At 34.9% G+C, this 22,065-nt stretch overlaps 1 protein-coding gene and 1 long non-coding RNA gene across 3 annotated transcripts in view; one reads left to right on the forward strand and one right to left on the reverse strand.

Annotated features, from left to right (window-relative positions):
- The window catches only part of CDK13 (cyclin dependent kinase 13), a 123,900-nt gene that overhangs the window by 72,974 nt on the left and 28,861 nt on the right, over positions 1-22,065 (forward strand). The window contains 2 exon segments of the mRNA XM_025853027.2: positions 2,821-3,010; positions 4,233-4,289. Coding sequence (XP_025708812.1) covers positions 2,821-3,010; positions 4,233-4,289 — 247 coding nt within the window.
- LOC141371478 (uncharacterized) overlaps positions 1-22,065 on the reverse strand; it is a 96,033-nt gene that overhangs the window by 34,552 nt on the left and 39,416 nt on the right. For both annotated transcript variants that reach the window (XR_012376456.1, XR_012376457.1), the window contains exon 3: positions 12,860-13,000. This is a non-coding gene — a long non-coding RNA (uncharacterized lncRNA). The remainder of the gene's footprint in view (positions 1-12,859; positions 13,001-22,065) is intronic.

The raw sequence follows: 22,065 nt of genomic DNA on the forward strand, positions 1-22,065 counted from the left end.
TTATTTCTGCTATTTTTCTAAGCTGTTTTTAATGATTTTTTCATTGACTGTTTATGTCTTTTTCAGGGACCAAAAAGATCATGTTACCTGTATAGAGAGATAATTTTAGCTCTCCTGTTTCAATTCTTACACCTCTGATTCAGTTCTAATAGAAATAGAATGCAAGCCATTCTATTTTAATTTAAAATAATCTCTTAGCCTCATTAAAAAAAAGTTAATTTAAGTATTTTTATTTAACCCAATGTATCTATCTCATAGATCATTGTAATCAGTGTAACAGATTATTGAGATACTTTATATTCTTTTTGTTGTTGCTGTAGTAAGTCTTTGAAGTCTAGTGTATGCTTTCCACTTGCAGCACATTGATCTAGCCACATTTCAAGTATTCAGTAGCCCCATGTGGCTTGTGGCAACTGTATTGCTTTGCGCAAACTCTAACTACTTTCTCCATTATTTAATGACACCAAAGATAGATCTATCAAGTATCTATTATTTTATAATCTACTTACTTTAACTCAACATCAGTAATACATTTCCACATTGGTATTATACCTCTACAATAATTTTCAAAGTGCATGGTATGATGTACATGTACCATAATAACCAGTTTTTTTTTTCTTTGCTTATTGTTTTGCTTTTAAATATTTAATACTACATTGCTTTTAGTGAACATGCTTATAGCTAAATCTTTGCAATCTTTATTTCCTTATGCTAAATATCTATTAATGCACTTGCTATGTAAAAGGATATGTAATTTTTAAAGCTTTGGTGTATATTGCCTAATTATATTTTATAAATCTTCTAATTTATTAGCACTATATAACATTATCTGTTTACCTCACAGTATTGTATATTTTGGTTAATAGTGAGATAAACACATTTTCATGTATTTTGGACAAAAATATCTTTTGCATATTGACAGTTCATTTTATTTCTCATTTTCTCTTATGGGATTGGTCTTCTTTTGTACTGATTTTTAAGACTTCATTTTATATTATGGATATGGATCCATTTTGTAGCAGATGTGTTTCTCCAGTTTGTCATTTACTTTTTCCTCTCTTCCATATTGTTTACTTATGTATGTGATTCTAAATTTTTATTCAGTAAAATCTGTTGGTTTTTCATGGGGTTTTATTTTGTCTTTGGTATAACTCCCCATCTTCCTATGGTGTTACACATACGTCCCGTTACCAATTTTGCCTCTTTTTTTCCTTCACTGGTGGTTGCTTTCTTAATTATTAGGTGTATATTTAGGCTCTGTTTTCTGGTGTATATTATGTTACACTTTTATGTCTGTCCCTACAGGTCATATTAATCTCTGGTAGATTAATTTTCAGAAGCATTTTAGCTGGTACCTTCGGTTCTTGTTTTCTTTAAGGTGAACTTTAGAATTATTTTGTGAAGATAAGTATCCTCTCAGCAAAAGAAAATAGAAACAAATCCTTGGTTCCTTTATTGAAATTGCTTTAAAATACAGAATTTTACAGTTCGGTATTTAATGAATTTGTATAGTTCTTGTTAAAGTTTATTCCTAGTCCTTTGTCATAATTTTTTTTCCTTATGTGGAGTTATTTAAATTTTATTTTCTAAGGAGTTGTTACTTGCATTTATGAAGTCTTTTGCTTTTTATATATGATTTTCTCTAACCCAGGTACTCTCTTTTTATTCTTTTGGATTTTCAAGGAAAATAGTCGTCTTTATTAATAATTTATTTTTCTCTATTTTAGTGTTTATATGTTGTCTTTAATTTTACCTACTAACTTCCAAAAAATAATAACTTTACTTAGTAACTCTAGAGCAGTTACTAGTAATGAATGTTTTTGTCACGTTTTACTGTTCAATAAGACTTGGTTGTTGATTTGAGAGAGGTACCATTATAAATTAAAAGAAAAACTTTTATTTGAATTACAGTTAGTTAACATACAGGATAATATTAGTTTCAGGTGTGCAGTTTAGTGATTCAACACTTAACATACCACACCCAGTGCTCATCACAAGTGCACTCTTTAATCCTCAACTTTCAAGAATCATTCTACGTTTACTATGAGTGAGATCTTTGTTTTTAATTAAGAACTGTTTTTAGTTTTCTTCAGATGACTTTTTTGGCATATTGATAGCTTTTTTCTTTGATATATTGAATTTTGTTAGTTTTTCCATTCTCGAATTGATAAAGTTAGTCTGGAATATTTTTAGATACAGCTTTGGTTTCAGTTTGTATGAACTTCAGTTAGGATTTTTGAATCTCTTACAAGTACAGTTGTTGTGTATGTGCTATTTTAGGTTTTGTTAGCAAGATTAAGCTGGTTTTATAAAATAAAGTTGCAGTTTGTATGCTTTGAAATGCTCTGGAGCTGTATAAACAGAATTAAATTATATGTTTATTGAAGGCTTAATAGAAATCATCTAAAGTCCCAACTGGGCCCAGACTCTTTTCTTATTAAACACAATTCTTTTAACACTTTTAAATTTTCTTTGATGAACTATACTGATTTTATTCAGCTTCTGCTGAGAGACAGTTTGTTCAATATATAAAACAGTTAAGAATTTATTTTACATTAATCACACCCAGAAACTATGCACTGTAGGGTTGATTTGATATCTTAACAGTTTTCTTCAAAAGAAGAAAACGGAGTTAGATGTTTCCTTGCGATGCATTTATTGATATTAAATTCAGGGAGAAAGATGAACGTTATTGAAGTGACAAAGTAGGGCTTCTTTTCAAGGAATAATTTTCTCAATAGCATTTATTTTTTTTTAAATTTTGAACCTATAGAAAAGTTGTAAGGATAAAACATTTTAATGAATTATTCTTGTTCTTAGGTGCATTTTATCTGGTGTTTGAATATATGGACCATGATCTGATGGGACTACTGGAATCAGGCTTGGTTCATTTTAATGAAAATCACATAAAGTCATTTATGAGACAGCTCATGGAAGGTCTGGATTATTGTCATAAGAAGAACTTTTTGCATAGAGATATTAAATGTTCAAATATTCTTCTAAATAATAGGTATGATGTGAGTTTGATATATGTATTTAAAATGAGTGTTATATAATGTATACCTTGATTCTGTTAAAAAGACTTAAAATTTATTGCTCAAACTGTTTTAACAAATAATCAGCAATATTACTGCTTGAGGTGTATCTGAACTTGTGTTAAATATACTTTAATTAATTTCCAATAATAGTTTTTAATGTACATAAAATAATACTTCGTTGATTTTCTCATTTGATATTCTTCCAAATAATGTGAATGAATATTCTAGTAATTAATAATATGATTTCAGCTTTAGGTTAGGAATAGATTTAAGAATTTTTTTTTATATAGAAAATTTTTTACACCAGTATCACAGTTTTAAAGTGAACTTTTTTGAAGTGTGTATACACACACATATAAATAAGCAGATTTTTTTTTTTTTAAAAGAGAAAGTGCAAGTGGAGGGTGGGGGGACAGAGGGAGAGAGGGGGAGAGAGAATTTTTATTAGTCTCCACACCCAGCGCAGAGCCTGACAGGGGGCTCGATCTCATGACCCTGAGATCATGACCTGAGCCAAAATCAATAGTTGGACACTTGACTGAGCCACCCAGGTGCCCCTACATAAATGGGTATTTAAAGTGTGTGTTAAAAACATTTTACTGACAGCATAACCTGAGCTCTGATAATTCTTTTATAATTGGTATTACTTGTTAGTTTAAGTGAGGCATGCCTGGTCCTTTTAGTAGGTGAAAGGGTTCTATTCTATGTACCTAGCCCCTCTAAGAACTGGAAAATTAAACATAAATTTAAAAGGATGTGATTTAGTCTTATGCATTATTTTGAATTGAACAAGTAATATGTCTAATTACTAAGTGGCAGAAATGATCTCAGTTTATTTTCATTGAAGTGTACTTTTCTAAATAGGAACTAAGTAGTACTAAAATACTGTTAATGCTTGTACGATAAAAATCGTGGTGGTGGTGGTGGTGGTGGTGGTGGTACTCGAATAATAGTAGCTCAGATCACCAGAGGAAAAGTACTACTTTTTTACTTTGTTGTGAGTTTATCTATTTGCCTTTCCTTGTAGGACTTAGGGTACTGCTGTGTGATCCAAAGTTAAAGTTTATATATTTTTTATTAGTTTTAGGAATAGAATAAGAATGTGTATGATATGATTAGATATCTGTGAATGGATACAAATATGTATGATTTCAGAGTAGACTAATACTTTTTGTTCATTTTGTCTTCTACCAGAGGGCAAATAAAACTTGCAGATTTTGGACTTGCTCGATTGTATAGCTCAGAAGAAAGGTAAGAGTACTTTCAAGTGACTGTTACAGACAATAGAGACCAGTTTTAAGAATACCTTATTGATAGTTTATTTTTTTTAAGAAAAGTGAAATTTACTTTTTGTTGTTAAATATGTGAAATAATGTAATTTTGTACCATATTGGAGTGACTCTTTTAATTACAGATTTTATGCATTTATCTCAATGTAAAAATAATTGTTTTTTGGCATTTAGAGGTAAATGTAGTTTCTTTTAAAAAACTCATACTTAAATTTCTAATGCAGCCTCAGATATTAAGATGTTCGTGATTTTTGTGTTTGGTGAAAATCTTAGTATATGCTTTTTGTATTGCATGTTTAAACATACAAACTTTGTTTTAGTTATTAGTTTGGACTTCTGTTTTTTTTAAAACTATAGTTTTATCTGCAGTAACGTTTGTTTTAATCTCATTAGAGACTTTTATTTAAACTATTGTGAAGAAGTTCCATTGTATAACTTTTCTGTGTGGAGCTTCTGTGGCTGCAGTTGGGATGTATATCCCATTTGGCTCCTTTGGATAAGGTGGTAGTGAAATATGACTTGTCTTATTAGAATATGGGGGCACCTGGCTGGCTCAGTTGGTAGAGCATGTGACTCTTGATCTTGGGGTTGTAAGTTTGAGCCCCACCTTGGGTGTAGAGATTACTTAAAAATAAAATCTTAAAAAAAACAAAAGAACTGATACGGAATTTCAAAATAAAACACTTCTGTGATATAGTGGGTTTTATGTAAATAAACTGTGGAATTAATTGGGTTTAATATATCTCTAGTATGGCCCATTTCTTTCCTGTCAAACAGTACTGTTTATTTTCAGATATATATTGTGTGAAATACTTTGTCAATTCTGTAATTTCTTTAGTGTAACCATAATTTAATATAATGATGCATCAGTTCATTGGAATTCTTAGAAATAGGTATTTACTTTCACTGAATGTTGGCCAGTTTCTGGTTAGTTTTAAAATCCTCTTGTTTGAATTTTTTACAGTGAAAAGTTTGTTTATTTTTGATTCTTGCCGTGCCTGTCGTGTCATTCTGAAAACTATTTTCATTATTTAGTGTGGAGAGGTTTTTAAATGGTATGTTTAAGATCCATTAGAATTCATTAAACCCCTCAGAAACAGTTGTTTCGGACAGGACTCCAGTCCCCTGTACTTCCTTTAGCCAGAGGTTTTCCACTTTTGTTTTACTTGCTACACTTCTAATTAATATTTTGTTTTAAGAGCATTGTGTTTTTTTTTTTTTTTAAGTTTAAAACTGTTTTAGGTGGCTAGGTGATGGACACTGGGAAGGGTATGTGCTATGGTGAGCGCTGTGAATTGTGTAAGACTGACGAATCACAGACCTGTACCCCTGAAACAAATAATACATTATATGTTAATTAAAAAAAATGTTTTAAAGCTTAAAAGCTGTAACCCTCACTTTGTAATTGAGAAAACTGAGACCCAGAAAGGGTTGAGTGACTTTAAAGATAAGAAAATATTTGTTGGTAGAGTCAAGAGTGTATAGTTTGAAATTTCCAACTCCCAGGTTTTTGTTTCTTTTTTTCCATCCTATATAATAATGCCTCTTGATAGAAATTGAAGGGAAGAACAGACTGGCCAAATATGCTCTTAATCCAAAACGTCTCTTGATGTATATTTGTATATTTGAATAACTAAATTTTAGTGACTGTTCTTTAGGGGGGAAATTCTGCTTAATTAAGGATTCTATTCTGTCTGCGTAGTTGGTTAATTGAGATTTCACTGTAGTTTAGATCATTCTTTCTTAATACAGATGTATGTGTTTGTCATACTTGAATGTAAATCCCTTTCTTCTTGTTTTCATATTAGGTTTCAGTGGAGATGGAGAACAGCTAAATTACCATTTTCATCTTATAGATTCTTTTTATGCTGATATTTATTCACATTGGAACAGATATATTCCAGAAAAACTGTAATGTCAAATTTTACCTATCAAACTCCATTTTCCTATTTATTTTACCTTTTAAAATGGAATGTTGGGTTTCATTGGAGTGCCAAGGATGTATGTGTTCACTGAGCCATGGCCTCCATTTCTCTACTGAATTGATACAGGAATTTTGAGCTTACAAAAGTAGAAAATTTAAAATTTGTATCTTCAGGTAACATATACTAAATTTACTGCTTAACCAAATTCGTAAGATAAAACCTTGGTGTGTTATTTTGTTTTATAAACAGTATCTTGTCTTTTAGGGGCTTATGTATGCCCTTAAAACTTTTCTTTTTTGGATTTGAATAATTCCAGTTTCTTTAAAATCAGAGAAGTAGGCTTAATTTTAATGAAATGACTTTATTTTTTTTTTAAAGATTTTATTTATTTATTTGAGAGAGAGAGAGAGAATGAGAGAGAGCACGAGAGGGAAGAGGGTCAGAGGGAGAAGCAGACTCCCTGCCGAGCAGGGAGCCGACGTGGGACTCGATCCCGGGACTTCAGGATCATGACCTGAGCCGAAGGCAGTCGCTTAACCAACTGAGCCACCCAGGCGCCCTAATGAAATGACTTTAAAAATACATTATTCTAGTAAATTTTTTAAATTGTATTTATTTTAATTTAAAAAAATTTTTTAAAGATTTTATTTTTTTACAGAGAGACAGACGGCGAGAGAGGGAACACAAGCAGGGGGTGGTGGGAGAGGGAGAAGCAGACTCCGCCTGGAGCAGGGAGCCTGATGCAGGGCTGTATCCCAGGACCCTGGGTTTATGACCTGAGCCGAAGGCAGACTCTTAATCGACTAAGCCACCCAGGCGCCCCTGTTGTAGTAAATTTTAATAACATACCAATTTTAACCATACTGCCTTTAGCAGATTGACTATTGTCCCAGCTTTTCTAGATACTTCTTGAAATAAACAAGTGCCAAATGATTTTTCATTCATATTTCTTTGTCATTATAAACAGGAAGAAAGGTAAGGCTTTCCCATAATAACAGCCATCTAAATGTTAAGTCACTTGGAAGTATTTTCTAAGTAATTAGCTATTACAGATAGAATAACTGAAGTGTTCAAGAAATTATTGCAAGGTGTTTTGTTTGTTCCCACACAACACATTTCAGCTAACCACTATAATAGCTTCAACTACATTCTCACTTACTTGGTTTCAGATATCTTTTTTGAATTTGAGAACTGGTTGGACTGATAGTCAATACTTAGGAATTGAGGATGGGGTGTGGTGTGACCGATGTGGATCTCCTCTGTCATGTGTGCTGAGTGGAAGAAAGGAGAACCATTGGGTTAAAATTAGGGGGAAATGACTTCTTTAAACTTCAATAAATATTTTCTCATTTTGCATATTAGTATTTATACTTTGTCCCATTTGGCCTTGGGAAATACAGAACTTGAGATCAGAGGTTTTTGCCCATTTCTTTACACCTGTTCATTTTTTTCAGTAGCTGTTTTAAAATCAACTTTCCCGGGGTGCCTGGATGGCTCAGTTGTTAAGTGTCTGCCTTCAGCTCAGGTCATGATCCCAGGGTCCTGGGATCGAGCCCCACATCGGACTCCCTGCTCCGCGGGAAGGCTGCTTCTCCCTTCTCCCACTACTCCTGCTTGCGTTCCCTCTCTCGCTGTGTCTCTCTCTGTCAAATAAATAAATAAAATCTAAATAAAATAAAATAAAATCAACTTTCCCTGAAACTTTGAGCCACAAAATATACCCACTTCTGAGTTTTATTTTACCAAGTCAATGCTCCAGTGCTTTCCCAAATGACATACCTTTTTCTCTTTAGGTGACTGTCCCATATGAATAAATACGTGCTTTCCACATAAACTGAAGATAATTTCATTTTCTAGAGAAGAAACTATAATTTAGCACATTTACTTTTTTAATGAAAAGGACGTAACACTCTTAGGGCTCAATCAGGAGGACTTTGGCTCTAGTCCTGGCATTTCCCTTTATTTAAGCAGTTGTGGCATCTTGGGCAAGTCATTTAATCTCTCTCTATCTTATCATTCTCAGCTTTAAGATGAAAGATTTAAAAATCTCTAAAATCCTTACTTAAAGGGTATTGGAAGACATACCTCTTATGGTTCTACAAGTTACTGTGATCAAAATAAGTTTCTTAAACATTTTTAAGGCAATATCACCATCTAGTGGCTTTTCATAAAATTGCCATTAAAAGCAAAAGTAAATTTTTCCTAAATATAGGAAAGCTATATATAGGTATCAGTGGAAGAGGGAGAAAGTATTACCTCTTGCAGCTTATCCAAGGACTAGAAGAAATTATATCCAGGACTTATTACTTGTGTTCTTGTCTTTACACCTAAGCTAGAATTCTAGTGAGTTTAAAGACAGGGTCCAGGGCGCCTGGGTGGCTCAGATGGTTGAGCGTCCGCCTTTGGCTCAGGTCATGATCCTGGGGTCCTGGGATCGAGCCCCACATCGAGCTCCCTGCTACTCGGGAGCCTGCTTCTCCCTCTGCCTCTCTCTCTCTCTCTGTCTCTGTCTCTCATGAATAAATAAAATCTTAAAAAAAAAAAAAAAGATAGGGGCCGTATTTTAAATATTTATGTTTTTTATGCCCTAAAGTTTAAAACACATTCACAGTAATTGCTTGATCAGTTCTGATCCAAGAGAAGGTCATTCTGTTCTGGAGGACCCTCCTGATATAGATTAGTGCAGGGAGCTTTGGGGATTGTAGATAATACAGAGGATGTTCTGGGAGACCCTGGGCCAGGATTAGAACCATAATAATAAGATTGCTAATAACATATTAATAATAATAAATAATGTGACTAAACAAGCTTTAGGAATGGGAATCTCATTTAGATTGCTGACCTAATCATAAGATCAAGATTAAATTGTACTTCCTTTGGTCCTAATGGAGTAGCTTACATCTTTGAGCATATAAAATGAGAAAGACAATTTAATTTTCTAGGGTATGGTGTGCCCCCTCTTCATGTAGGGGAAATCTCATCCATTCCCTTAATGCTGAAGATTTACAGATCTCAATTTCAAGCCTTCATCTTTTGATCTCTAAACCTGTGTGTTTACTGGCCAGCTCCACCCAGGTGATGCAGGTACTTTAAATTAAACATATTGTTACAAAGCCTATCTTCACGTTCTCCCAAAAAAGTCTGCTCCTTTTCCTTTATTCTCTATTTTGGTTGAAGGTATTCAGTCACTCTCACATACGGATATGTCTCCTATAGACCACTGTAAATAGAATGATACTGCTTTTCGTACCTCTGGTCTTTTTCCCAAACATTCTTTTCTTCTGCCATTCTTACTGCTGTCCCCTGCCTGCCACTCCCCGTCCCTGCCAAGGTAGTAGCAGTGTTGAACTGTTTGTAGTTCCCTAAACAAGTTAAGCTCTTAAGTGCCTTTATGAATCTACATAAGTTGTTTCCTTTTGTATGGAATTATACTCTCCATTATCTCAGTCTGACAAATTTGTTTTTTCCTTCAGTTCAGTCACAACTCCCTTGAAAAATTTACCCCGAATCCTGTAGTCAACATTGGGCACATCTTCCTTTATGTGTCCAGAATACATTATTCATTAATTTACGTAGTACTTAAAGTTTATTATTATAATTTCTATTACCACCAGACTTTAAGGCTTTAAACAGCTGCAACCATGGTTGGTTGGTTGGCTGTTTGTTTGGTCCAGCCATCTCTTGGTGCCTTAGTGCAGTACCCAGCTCAGAGTTTCAGTAAATATTTGTTGTTTATAAAGAAGGAACAAACTTAACTAGCATTTGTGCATGGTAATTTATTATATATAGTCCCCTTTCACAAGAATTATTTTAAGGGAAAGCAGTTCTCTGAAACAGGTGGTGTAGATATCATTCTTAGGTACAAAGATAATGAAACAAATTTACAAAATTTCAGTGTATTTTCAAGATCATAAAATTAGTGGTAGAGCTAAGAATCAAACTTGAATCTTTTGACAGAAAGGCTTTTTATTTTCATTATACTGGAGTTCTTCTTTGGTAAGACTCTGGATCTAACCTTGATTTCCTAAAATAAATTTCCCACTTCTAAAAGTATCTTCTAGGTGCAGAGCTCTAGGGGCATCTAGAGTCTGCTTTGGAGGTACCATTAGGCTGACGGCAGGTTTTTGCAGTTGTAACAACAAACAGTCCCTGAACTTTACTGTCTCTGCTCTCTTGGCCTTCAAATAATATATTTTATTTTTGCCCAGTGAAGGATCCTCATTTAGTCTTCCAGCAAGTTGTATGATATTTCCATTTCTGAATCTCCCGTAAAGCTCCTTAAATAACAAATGAGAAGGCTATAATTGAAAAATATTTTGATAACATCAGATATTTTAAATAACCTGAGATTTCACAAGTTTTATTATCTACAAGCCTGATGACTTACATTTTAATATCTTGTTGACCACATTAAGGTAGAAGTTATGAAAAAACAAAACAAAACAAAGGAAGTATTCTTGTTGTTGTTTTTAGAGTGTTGTTTTTTTCCCCTAACGGAAAAAAAATAGTGTCTGCTTTCTTTTCAAAAACTGTTAATGAGATTTACAGATGAAGATATTCAGTAGAAATTGAAATTCAGAATATGTAACATTGAGACCATTATTTCTGGATCTTTACAAAGTTTAGTTTTTACTAAGAATAATAGCTTACTGGAATTTTGTTTGGTTTTTTAAAATTTAATGGCAGAGGTATTTTGTGTATGTGTGTGTGTTTTGCCAGGTTATGGAATTTATTACTTAGAGTTTAACTTAATTATGGGAGTAAATGGGGTGGTTTATTTTCTGTTTTTCGGTTTTCTTTTTTTTAAGACGTATTTTAGAGAGGGCGGGCAAGCAGGGAGAGGGCCAGAGGGAGAGGGAAAGAGAGAATCTCAAGCAGACTCCTCAGTCATTGGGGAGCCTAATGCAGGGCTCAGTCCCAGGACCCCGAGATCATAACCTGAGCCAAAACCAAGAGTCAGATGCTCAACCAACTGAGCTACCCAGGGACCCAGGTTGTCTTTTTAAAAACGTATTTATTCTGTACCATCTAAGAACCTATTTGTTTTTCAGTCCTGTTTCTTTTTTCATAGTAGTAAATTCACTTTTTATGGAAATACTGGGTAGAGATCTCAAGAATGTAATTAAAATCCGTGAAAGAAAAATAAAGCATCATATATGAGGTGTCATATCAGTTGCATTTTCTCTTTGTGATCTAAGCAGGACCATCTTTAGGATGTTGATAATGGGTAGCTAAACCTAGTAGACCAAATTTGACAGGTTCATTTTTGGGGCTTCTGGATTTTCACTTATTTGTCTAACTTCGGATGATCTATTTTTATATTATAACAGTACTTTCGTTTTCTTGGGATTTAAACATCCTAGTTTCAGAACATAGTTTCAGTTACTTTTACTTGTGTCATTATGTTTGTAAAAACAGTTTCATGATCGTACCATGGAATATTTTCTTTAATACTCATTTGTTAATAATCATTTAAATTAGTGAATTAGGTGATTTGGAATTGGCTTTATTTGCTGACTCCATCTACCTTGGAATTTGCTTTTATGATTAATGTCTTTTTCTGTCTGTATACTTTCTCAGTGTTTGCTTCCTTCTCATTTACACTAAGGTGGAAAGTGAGGCAAGATATCTGCTTTGCAAAATTCTTGAATAAATCATCATGTATTTTTTCTTGGCTTTAATAAAACATTTTCATTATCTCTTGTCAATGTTAACTTTTAAAAGTTTATTATAATATTAAAAAGCTTATTTATTTTTTTAAAGATTTTATTTATTTATTTGAGAGAGAGAATGAGAGAGAGAGTAGGAGAGGGGGGAAGGTCAGAGGGAGAAGCAGACTCCCTGCTGAGCAGGGAGCCCAATGCGGGACTCGATCCCGGGACTCCAGGATCATGACATGAGCCAAAGGCAGTCACTCAACCAACTGAGCCACCCAGGCGCCCCTAAAAAGCTTATTTAAAATGTTTATTTAACAAATGCTTATCTCAAACATTTAAAACATAATTATAGCACCACTGTCTTCTTGAAAGTTTTCTTTCCAACTCTACTGTCTCCCTGGCTTTTTCTCTAGCTGTAGAAAATAAACATTTGCTCAACCTTCTGAGGGAACTGATGGGAACTGATGGTTCAATGTGGTTGGAGCAAGAACCAAGTGATAAATTTTTATGGGCCTTGTGTGCATATTCTCTAGGAGGCAGAATGTGTATTAAAGGTGTAACATATTGACATCTTACGCTTTTACTTTGTATTTTGGAAAGTGGATTGACCTTGTAAGTCTGGAAGTAAGGGCAATCCGTTAGAAAGCTGTTGCCGTAAACCTAGGTAGGATGATTATGGTTAGAATTAGGGAATGGGCATAGATGTTAGAAAGACAGATGAATTATACTATAAGATATAAAATTGTAAGAACTTGATGGTTGAATATGTGTTGTTAGACACATCCCTGCCTGTACCCCTACTGTAAGATTTCTGCTTAAGCAACTGGCTAAATGGTTTGGTAGGGTAAGCTAAGCTTTTACAACAAACAAAACCTCAAAATTCAGTGGCTTAAAGAATACGGAATTTATATGTAGTTCTCACTTAATGATCAGGAGTGGTTGTTGCTTACCTCAGTCGACCATTAAGAGTATTTAACCATCTCATTAGATAGGGGGTGTCTACTTCATACAGTCATTCAGGGATCCAAGTTGGAAGATCTGCCATTTTTACATGCCTTCCAAGGCTCTCACCACCTCTTGTCAGGAAGAAACTAGAAAAAAGGAGGGAGGAGTGTTATGAGGCAGACCTAGAAGTGGCACTCATCACTTCTATTCATGTTCCATTGGTGAGAACTTGGTCATGAGATCACACCCAGCTGCAGTGAGGGTGGGAATGTAGTGTAGGTGGGCAGCTACCATTGAAGAAAAGAACAGAATTTGGAAGACAGGTAGTAGTCTCTGCCATAAGTGGTGCTGCTGTTTCCTGAGACAGGAAACAGGCAGCAAGTGGGGGGCAAAAGATGATAAATGTCCTTTTGGATGTGTTCAGATACAGGTACTTATAGGACTTCTAAATTTACCTGTGTAGTAAAAACAGAAAAGTGATTGTAAGATCTCAGTTGGGAAAAAATTACTTTTGTTTGTCTGTAGCAATGTTACAATACAGAAATATCAGAGTTATTTTTCATGGAAAATATCAAAGGAGGAAAGTGGGAGTGAAAATGGAAGATAAGGGAGAAAGGGCATGAGAAAAAAATGTGTTCATTGTTATATAATAGTTAGGCATACGTCAGTCGATTAAAAATATTAATAACTGCTTACTCTGTGCCAGACCAACCTAGGTAATGCCTACTGGTTAAGTATTAGAGATACAGCTATGAAAGACAGACCAGGTCCCTGGTCGCATTTACATGGTGATGAGAGAAGGTAGAAAATGAACCTGTGGAATAAAGATTTTAAAATACTTAAATGCTACAAAGCAGATAAAATAGTGACTGTAGGGTCACTGTGGGCATGTGGGTAATTTTTAGCTAAAGTAGTTAGCATAGACCTTTGAAGAAGTAAAATTGAGCTAGGACCAACCTGAGTGATGAAAATGGGATAATGTAATGAAGACATAGGCCACAAATATTGCAAGTAGAAGGAACTCAGCAGCCTCAAAGCTTGGGAATAGACTTGGTGGAAGGTTTAAGGGCCAAAAAGTTGGCCAGTGTAGAAATAGGAGGTGAGACATTCGGGAATATGCTCTTACCAACTGACGTAAAGTTTAAATGTTACGTAGTTATAGTGATATGATCTGGTTTTACGCTTCAAAAAAAAAACTAAAAAAAAAAAAGTGGGGGAGGAAGGCTAGGGATAGATGATATGGCGGAGAAACTAGTACCAATGAAAAGGTAATGATGGCTCAGACTAAAAGATAATCTTGACTTACACTTTTTTGAAATTGTGGAAAATTGTTGGATTTAAGATCTGTTTGGGTATAGAAATGACAGCAGTTGTTGATAGATCAGATGTGAGATTTGAAGGAAAGAGGAATGAAGGACGACAGATTTTTGACTTTTGAAGCAGAAGTGTTAAAAACAGATGCCAGATTTCTTTTGTAGATTTGGTAGGTGTTTCTGCAGTAGATTCTGAGGGGAGACATGGCATTTGTGCATTTGATAAATTTTGTTTGCTGAAGGCTCTTCGTGTTTTTCTCAAAAATATAAGTTACAGTCAAAAACAAGTGTAGACTATTATATATGTTGAAAAAATGAAGCATTTTAGAGCAGTTTAGGTATTTCCTTTTATATTCTTTTTATTTCTTATAAGGGTCTTTAAGAAAGTTAGCAACTCTGGTTTGTGTATTATAATTATCTAGAACCTCCCAATTACCTCAAGGACCTAGGATCTTGCTCTGAGCATTTGCTTTTGCCTTTTATCTATTTAGACCAGATGGCAGGCTGAGCCGCCTGGGGACACACCCTTACGGTGGTGCTTTTGTTTGTTGGGGATAAAGGTAGGGAAGACCATAACTGTTTCTCATCTCCCCACATCCACCCCACCCCAGTCTTTTGAATTCCTGGGATTATCTAAGGGCAGAGTATTGCGATCTGTCATTGAACAGATAGTCATTGATCTCTATTGATATGTCATTGAATGTAAAGAAAAATTCAGTGCTGGTACTTTGTTTTATAAAAAATACATATCAGTCCGAACATTTATTCACTTTACAAATGAAAGAATTTCCCCAGTTTTGAGATACTCGTGTTTTAAAATTGAACCTTCAGGACAGACGCCTGGGTGGCCCAGTCGGTTGAGCATCTGCCTTTGGCTCAGGTCATGATCCCAGAATCCTGGGATCGAGTCCCATATTGGGCTCCCTGCTCTCAGTGGAGAGCCTGCTTCTCCCTCTCCCACTGTCCCTCTGCCTGCAGCTCTGCCTACTTGTGCTCATTCTCTCTCTCTCTCTCTCTCTCTCTCTCTCTCTCTGTCAGATAAATAAATAAATAAATCTTCAAAAAAAAATTGAACTTTCTATGTCATATTTTACAGTTGAATGTTTTGTCTGTCTTTACCTACTTCTGACAGAAACTAAGAATTTAGAAATAATTGAAAAAGCCATTAAATGATATATATGAAATATTTTTGCCACATACATAGAAGTATATTTCATCTAGTTTTGTGTTTAATCATTTTTGATAATGTACTAAATATTTTCACTTCTGAATTTGATAAAAGTTAAAAAATTAGTCTTAATTTTAGCTGCTAAAGTTGACTATGTTCTGAATGTTGCCTAGAACTTGATACATAGTATATAATCTTTTATTTAAATATTCTTTTCAATAAAATTTAATAACTTTAATTTGTGTGATTTCTCTACATAATTCAACATACTTTTATTTTTTAAAATATATTTAAAATCACTCTTAAACATAAAATGATAAAGTGTTAACTGTTTACAGATAGATTTATATTAATTTAAACATTTTCTTGAGACCATAGGTATCCAGTTACACTTGAGTTAACAAGACCATAGGTTTCATATGTTTATAGATCTTTGAAATGTTTTTGAAAACTGGTCATTATAATTCTCACAAACTTTGTTCTCCCACCCAGTTAATTCATATATGTCAACTGAACTTGCAAGGCCGTATACATCAAAGTGTCTGGCCTGTGCTCAGCATTGTTCTGGGCTTTGTGGATGGGGTTCATAATAAAGAATGGTACCTGGGATTTTTTTGTCTTCCGGGGAAGATAGAAAACATAAAATAGAATATAGTGTTAAGTATGATATAAAAAATAAGAATGTGAAAATAAATCTGTTGATAATAGAGATTAGAGTTTATGGAGATTAGTCTTTCACTATGTCTTGAAGGAGGTATAGGATTGAATGAGAAAAATAGGGAATTTCAAATTTAAAAGGAATTAAGGCATAAACAGGTGAACTTTTTTTAATCAAGGTATACTTGACATACAACACTATATTAGTGGGGCACATGGGTGGCTTAGTCGGTTGAGCGTCTGACTCTTGATGGTCATAATCTCAGAGTCATCAGATTGAGCACAGAGTCTGTGCTGCTCTGCTTCTCCCACCCCCATCTCTCTCAAATAAAGAAATAATAAAGATTTTATTTTATTTATTGAAAGCGAGACAGAGATAGCAAGAGAGAGAACATGAGCAGGGAGGAGAGGGAGAAGCAGGCTCCCCGCTGAGCAGGGAGCCCAATGTGGGGACTCGATCCCAGGACCCCAGGATCATGACCTGAGCCGAAGACAGACGCTTAACTGACTGAGCCGCCCAGGCACCCTTAAAATAAAGATTTTAAATAAAATCTTAAAAAAAACAACAACAACACGTATTAGTCTCAATGTAATGATTTCACAGTTTTATACACTGTGAAATGACCACAGTAAGTCTAGTCATCATTTGTCACTATAAAAAGTTACAAAAGAAGGATTCCTCTTTTATTCTTGTGACGAGAACTTTCAAGATCCACTGTCTTGGCAACCCTTAAATAGGTACTACAGTACCATTGACTGCAGTCACCATTCTGCACACCACATCCCCATGACCTATTCATTTCACGACAGGAAGTCTGTGCCTCCTGACCCCCCCGTCATCCATTTTGCTCCACCTCCTCCCTGGCAACCACCATTCTGTTCTTTATATCCATGAGTTTTTTATCATTTGTTTGATTTTTAGATTTCATATATAAATGAGATCATATGGTATTTGTCTTTTTCTGTCCACTTATTTCACTTATATGATACCTTCATGGTCCATGCATGTTGTCACAAATGGAAAGATTTCATTCTCTTTTATTGCTGAATAGTATTTTCATTGTATATACATAGTCTCCTTGTCTGGGTTTTGTGTTCCACAGATTCAGATTACTGCAATTAACCCCAGTCCAGAAGCAGATGATCCTTCTGATGTATCATCAGAAGGTCAATAGTAGCCTAATGCTTCATCACAGTGCCTACATCATTCACCTCACTTCATCTCATCACATAGGCATTTTATTATCTTACATCATCACAAGAAGAATGACTACAGTACAATAAGATATTTTGAGGGGGAGAGAGAGAGACCATATTCACAGGTTTCATTACTGTATGTTATTATAAATGTTCTGTTGTTATTGCTGATCTCTTCTTGTGTCTAATTGCTAAATTAAGCTTCATTATAGTTAGGTATGGATTAGCAAAAAACATACTATATATAGGGTTCAGTACTATTTGTGGTTTCAGGCATCCACTGGGGGTTTTGGATTATATCCCTTATGGATAAGGGGGGACTACTATGTGTACCACATCTTTTTTATCCATTCATCCATCGATGGACACTCAGGTTGTCCCGTATTTTGACTATTGTAAATAATGCTGCAGTGAACATGGAGGTCCAGATTAGTATTTCCATTAGTGTTTCCATTTTCTTTGGATAAATACACAGAAGTGGGATTGCTGGGTCATAATGGGATTTCCATTTTTAATTTTTTGAGGAACCTCCATACTGTTTTCCATTGTGGCTATACCAGTTTACATTCCCAACAACAATGCACCAGGATTCCTTCTTCGCATCCTTGGCAGTTCTGTTAATTCTTATCTTTTTGATAACAGCCATTCCAACAGGTGTGAAGCAATCTCTCATTGTAGTTTTGCATTTCCCTCATGATTAGTGAAGTTGAGCATCTTATGTGCCTTTGGCCATGTGTATGTCATCTTTGGAAAAATGTCTCTGGATCCTATGCGCATAATCAGTTTTTTGTTTGTTTGTTTTGCTATTTGGTTGTATGAGTTCTTTATATATTTTGGATATTAACCCCTTAGGAGATACATGATTTGCAAATATGCTCCCATTCAGTAGGTTGCCTTTTCATTTTGTTGATTGTTTCCTTTGCTGTGCAGGAGCTCTTTAGTTTGATGTAGTCCCAACTTGTTTATTTTTGCTTTTGTTGCCTTTGCTTTTGGAGCCAGATCCAAAAAAAAGAAAAAAAAAAAACCCACCGAGATTTGATGTCAGGGAACTTGTTGCCTTTGTTTTCTTCTACAAGATTTATAGTTTCATGTGTTAACATTCAAGTCTTTAATCCATTTTGAGTTAATTTTTGTGTATGACATAAGATAGTGGTCCAGTTTTATTCTTTTGCGTCTGGCTGTTCAGTTTTCCCAACACCATTGATATTTAAGAGATTGTCCTTTCCCCAGTACATATCCTTTTTTTTTTTTTTTTTTTTAAGATTTTATTTATTTATTTGTCAGAGAGAGAGAGAGAGAGCACAAGCAGGGGGAGCTGCAGGCAGAGGGAGAAGCAGGCTTCCTGCCAAGCAGGGAGCCCAGTGCGGGACTAGATCCCAGGATCCTGGGATCAGGACCTGAGCTGAAGGCAGACGCTTAACCCACTGAGCCACCCGGGTGTCCCTCCCCAGTGTGTATTTTTGCCTCCTTTGTCATAAATTACTTGACCATATATGTGTGGGTGTATAACTGGGCTCTCTATTCAGTTCCATTGACCTATGTGTCGGTTTTTATTCCAGTACTGTACTGTTATGATTACTATAGCTTTGTAAATTTGTTTGAAATCAGGGAGTGTGATGCCTTCACCTTTCTTCTTCTTAAGATTGATTTGGCTACTTGGAGTCTTTTTTGGTTTCATACAAATTTTCGGATAGTTTTATATTATTTTTGTGAAAAATGCCACTGGAACTTTGATAGGAATTGCATTGAATCAATAGAGTGCTCTGGATAGTGTAGACATTTTAACAATATTAATTTTTCTGATCCATAAGCATGAAACATCTTTCCATTTATTTGTGACTTTGATTTCTTTCATCAGTGTGTTTATGGTTTTCAGTGTATAGGTCTTTAGTCTTCTTGGTTAAACTTGTAGGTATTTTATTCTTTTTGATGCAATTGTAAATGGGATTGCATTCTTAATTTCTCTTTCTCATACTTTATTGTTAGTGTATAGAAATGCAGCAGATCTTTGTATGGTTGATTTCATATCCTGAAATTTTACAGAATTTGTTTATTACCTTTAACAGTATTTTGGTGAACCCTAAAGTGTTTTCTGTATATAAAATCATGTCATCCACAAATAGTGAGTTTTACTTCTTCTTTTTCAGTGTTAGTGCCTTTTTATTACTTTTTATTGCCTAATTGCTCTGGCTAGTATTTTCAAAGGTGGGCATCATTGTCAAGGATATTCATATCTGTATTCATCAGGGATACTGGCCTATAATTTTGGTTTTATGTGATGTCATTGTCTGGTTTTGTTAATCAGGGTGATGCTGTCCTCATAAAATGAGTTTGGAAGTGTTCTCTCCTCATCAATTTTTGGAAGAGTATGGGAAGGATAGGTATTAAGTCTTCTCTAAATGTTTGGTAGAATTCATCAGTGAAGTTGTCTGGTCCGGGACTTTGGTTTGTCGGGAGGTTTTTGATTACTGATTCAGTCTCCTTACTAGTAATTGGTCTGTTCAGATTTTATTTTTCTTCATGATTCAGTTTTGGAAGATTATATGTTTCGAGGAATTTTTATTTGAGCCTTTTCTCTTCTTTTCTTGTTGAGTCTAGTTAAAGGTTTGTCAGTTTTGTTTGTTTTTCAGAGAACCAGCTCATGGTGTCATTGATCTTTTCTGTTGTCTTACCAGTCTCTAATTCATTTATTTCTGCTCTGATCTTTGTTATTTCCTTCCTTCTACTCCCTTTGGGTTTTGCTTGTTCTTCTTTTTCTAGTTCCTTTAGGTGTAAAGTTAGATTGTTTATTTGAGATTTTGTTTTTTTGAAGTAGGCCTCTATCGCTTTGAACTTCCCTCTTAGAACTGCTTTTGCTGCATCCCATAGATTTTGGTAAGTTGCATTTTCCATTTTTATTTGTTTTGAGGTATTTACTTATTTCTCCTTTCATTTCCTCATTGACCCATTAGTTGTTTAGTAGCATATTGTTTAACCTCCACATATTTGTGATTTTTTTCCCCAGTTTTTTCCCATTCATTTCTGGTTTCATACCATTGTGATTGAAAAAGATGCTAATGTGATTTCAGGCTTCTCAAATTTATTGAGACTTGTTTTGTGGCCTAACATGATTTATCTTGGAGAATGTTCATATGCACTTGAGAAGAATGCATATTCTGCTGCTTTTAAATGGAGTGTTCTGTATATATCTTTATAAACCATCTTGTCTAATTGGTTGTTTAAAGCTAATGTTGCCTTATTGATTTTTTTGTCCACATGATCTGTCCACCGGTGTAAGTGGGGTATTAAGTCCCCTGTATTATTGTATTGCTGTCCATTTCTCCCATTAGGTCTGTTAGTATTTACATTATCTAAGTGCTCCTGTCTTGAGTGCTCCTATCTTGTTGGATTGACCCTTTATCATTATGTAAAGGTCTTCTTTGTCTCTCTCTCTTTTTTTTAAGATTTTATTTATTTATTTGAGAGAGAGAATGCATGCATGAGTATTGGGGGCGGGGCGGAGAAGCAGACTTCCTGCGGAGCAGGGAGCCCGATGTAGGGCTCAATCCCAGGACCCTGGATGACCTGAGCCAAAGGCAGATGCTTAACTGACTGAGCCACCAAGGCATCCCTCTTCTTTGTCTCTTTTTACAGTCTTGGTTTTAAAATCTATTTTGTCTGTAAAGCTACCCCTGCTTTCTCTTGGTTTCCATTTGTGTGAAATATCTTTTCCATCTCTTTCAGGCTGTGTGTTCTTATATCTGAAGCAAGTCTCTTGTAGGTTGCAGATAGATGGGTCTCATTTGTTTTTTGTTTATTTGTTTTATTCATTCAGCCACTCTGTGTCTTTTGGTTGGAGAATTTAGTCCATTTACATTGAAGTAATTATTGACAGGTCTGTACTTATTGCCATTTTGTTCATTGTTTCTGGCTGTTTTGTAGTTCTTTTCCCTCCCTTCTTGCTCTCTTCCTTCATGGTTTGATGGTTTTCTTTAGTGTTATGCTTAGATTCCTTTCTTACTTTGTGTATCTCCTATAGATGTTTGCTTTGTGGTTACCATGAGGCTCACACGTAACAGCCTATATAAGTCTATTTTAAGTTGATAGCAGTTTAAGGTTTTTTTGTTTGTTTGTTTTAAGATTTACTTATTTTGGAGAGAGCATGCATTCGAGCAGGGGGAGGGACAAAGGGAGAGAGAATCTCAAGCAGACTCTGTGCTGAGTGTGGAGCCCGATGCAGGGCCCATCCCAGGACCCTGAGATCATGACCTGAGCTGAAACCAAGAGTTGGACGCTCAACTGACTGAGCCACCCAGGTGCCCTGATAGCAACTTAAGTTTGATTCTAGTACTCTACATTTTTACTACCCCTGCATTTTATGTTTTTGATGTCACATTTTACATTTTTTTCCTTTGTATATCCCTTAACTGATTATTGTAATTACAGTTCTTTTTACTAATTATGTCTTTTGACCTTTATAGTAGTTTTCTGTGATTTAATCCACTGCCTTTACTTTATCTTTACTAGTGAGATTTATACTCGCATGTTTTCTTGTTACTAATTAGTGTACTTTCTTTCCTTGCAGCTTAAAGAATTCCCTTTAACATTTCTTGTAAAGCTTGTTTAGATGATGAACTTCTTTAGCTTTTACTTGTCTGAGAGGACAACTCTTTATCTCTCTCCTTTAATTCTGAATGATAACCTTGCCGGGTAGAGTATTTTTGGTTGTCAGTTTTTTCCTTTCAGCACTTTGAATATATCGTGCACTTTCTTCTGGCCTGCAAAGTTTCTACTGAAAGTTTTATGCAGGCCTTGGGGGGTGGGTGGGATGTCCCTTGTGTGTAAAAGTTGTTTTCCTCTTGCTTCTTTTTAGATTATCTCTTTATCTTTTACTTTT

The sequence above is a fragment of the Callorhinus ursinus genome, unplaced genomic scaffold (genome assembly GCF_003265705.2).
Source record: "Callorhinus ursinus isolate GAN/ISIS: 27379988/994484 unplaced genomic scaffold, GSC_fseal_2.0 scaffold73, whole genome shotgun sequence".
NCBI lineage: Eukaryota > Metazoa > Chordata > Mammalia > Carnivora > Otariidae > Callorhinus > Callorhinus ursinus.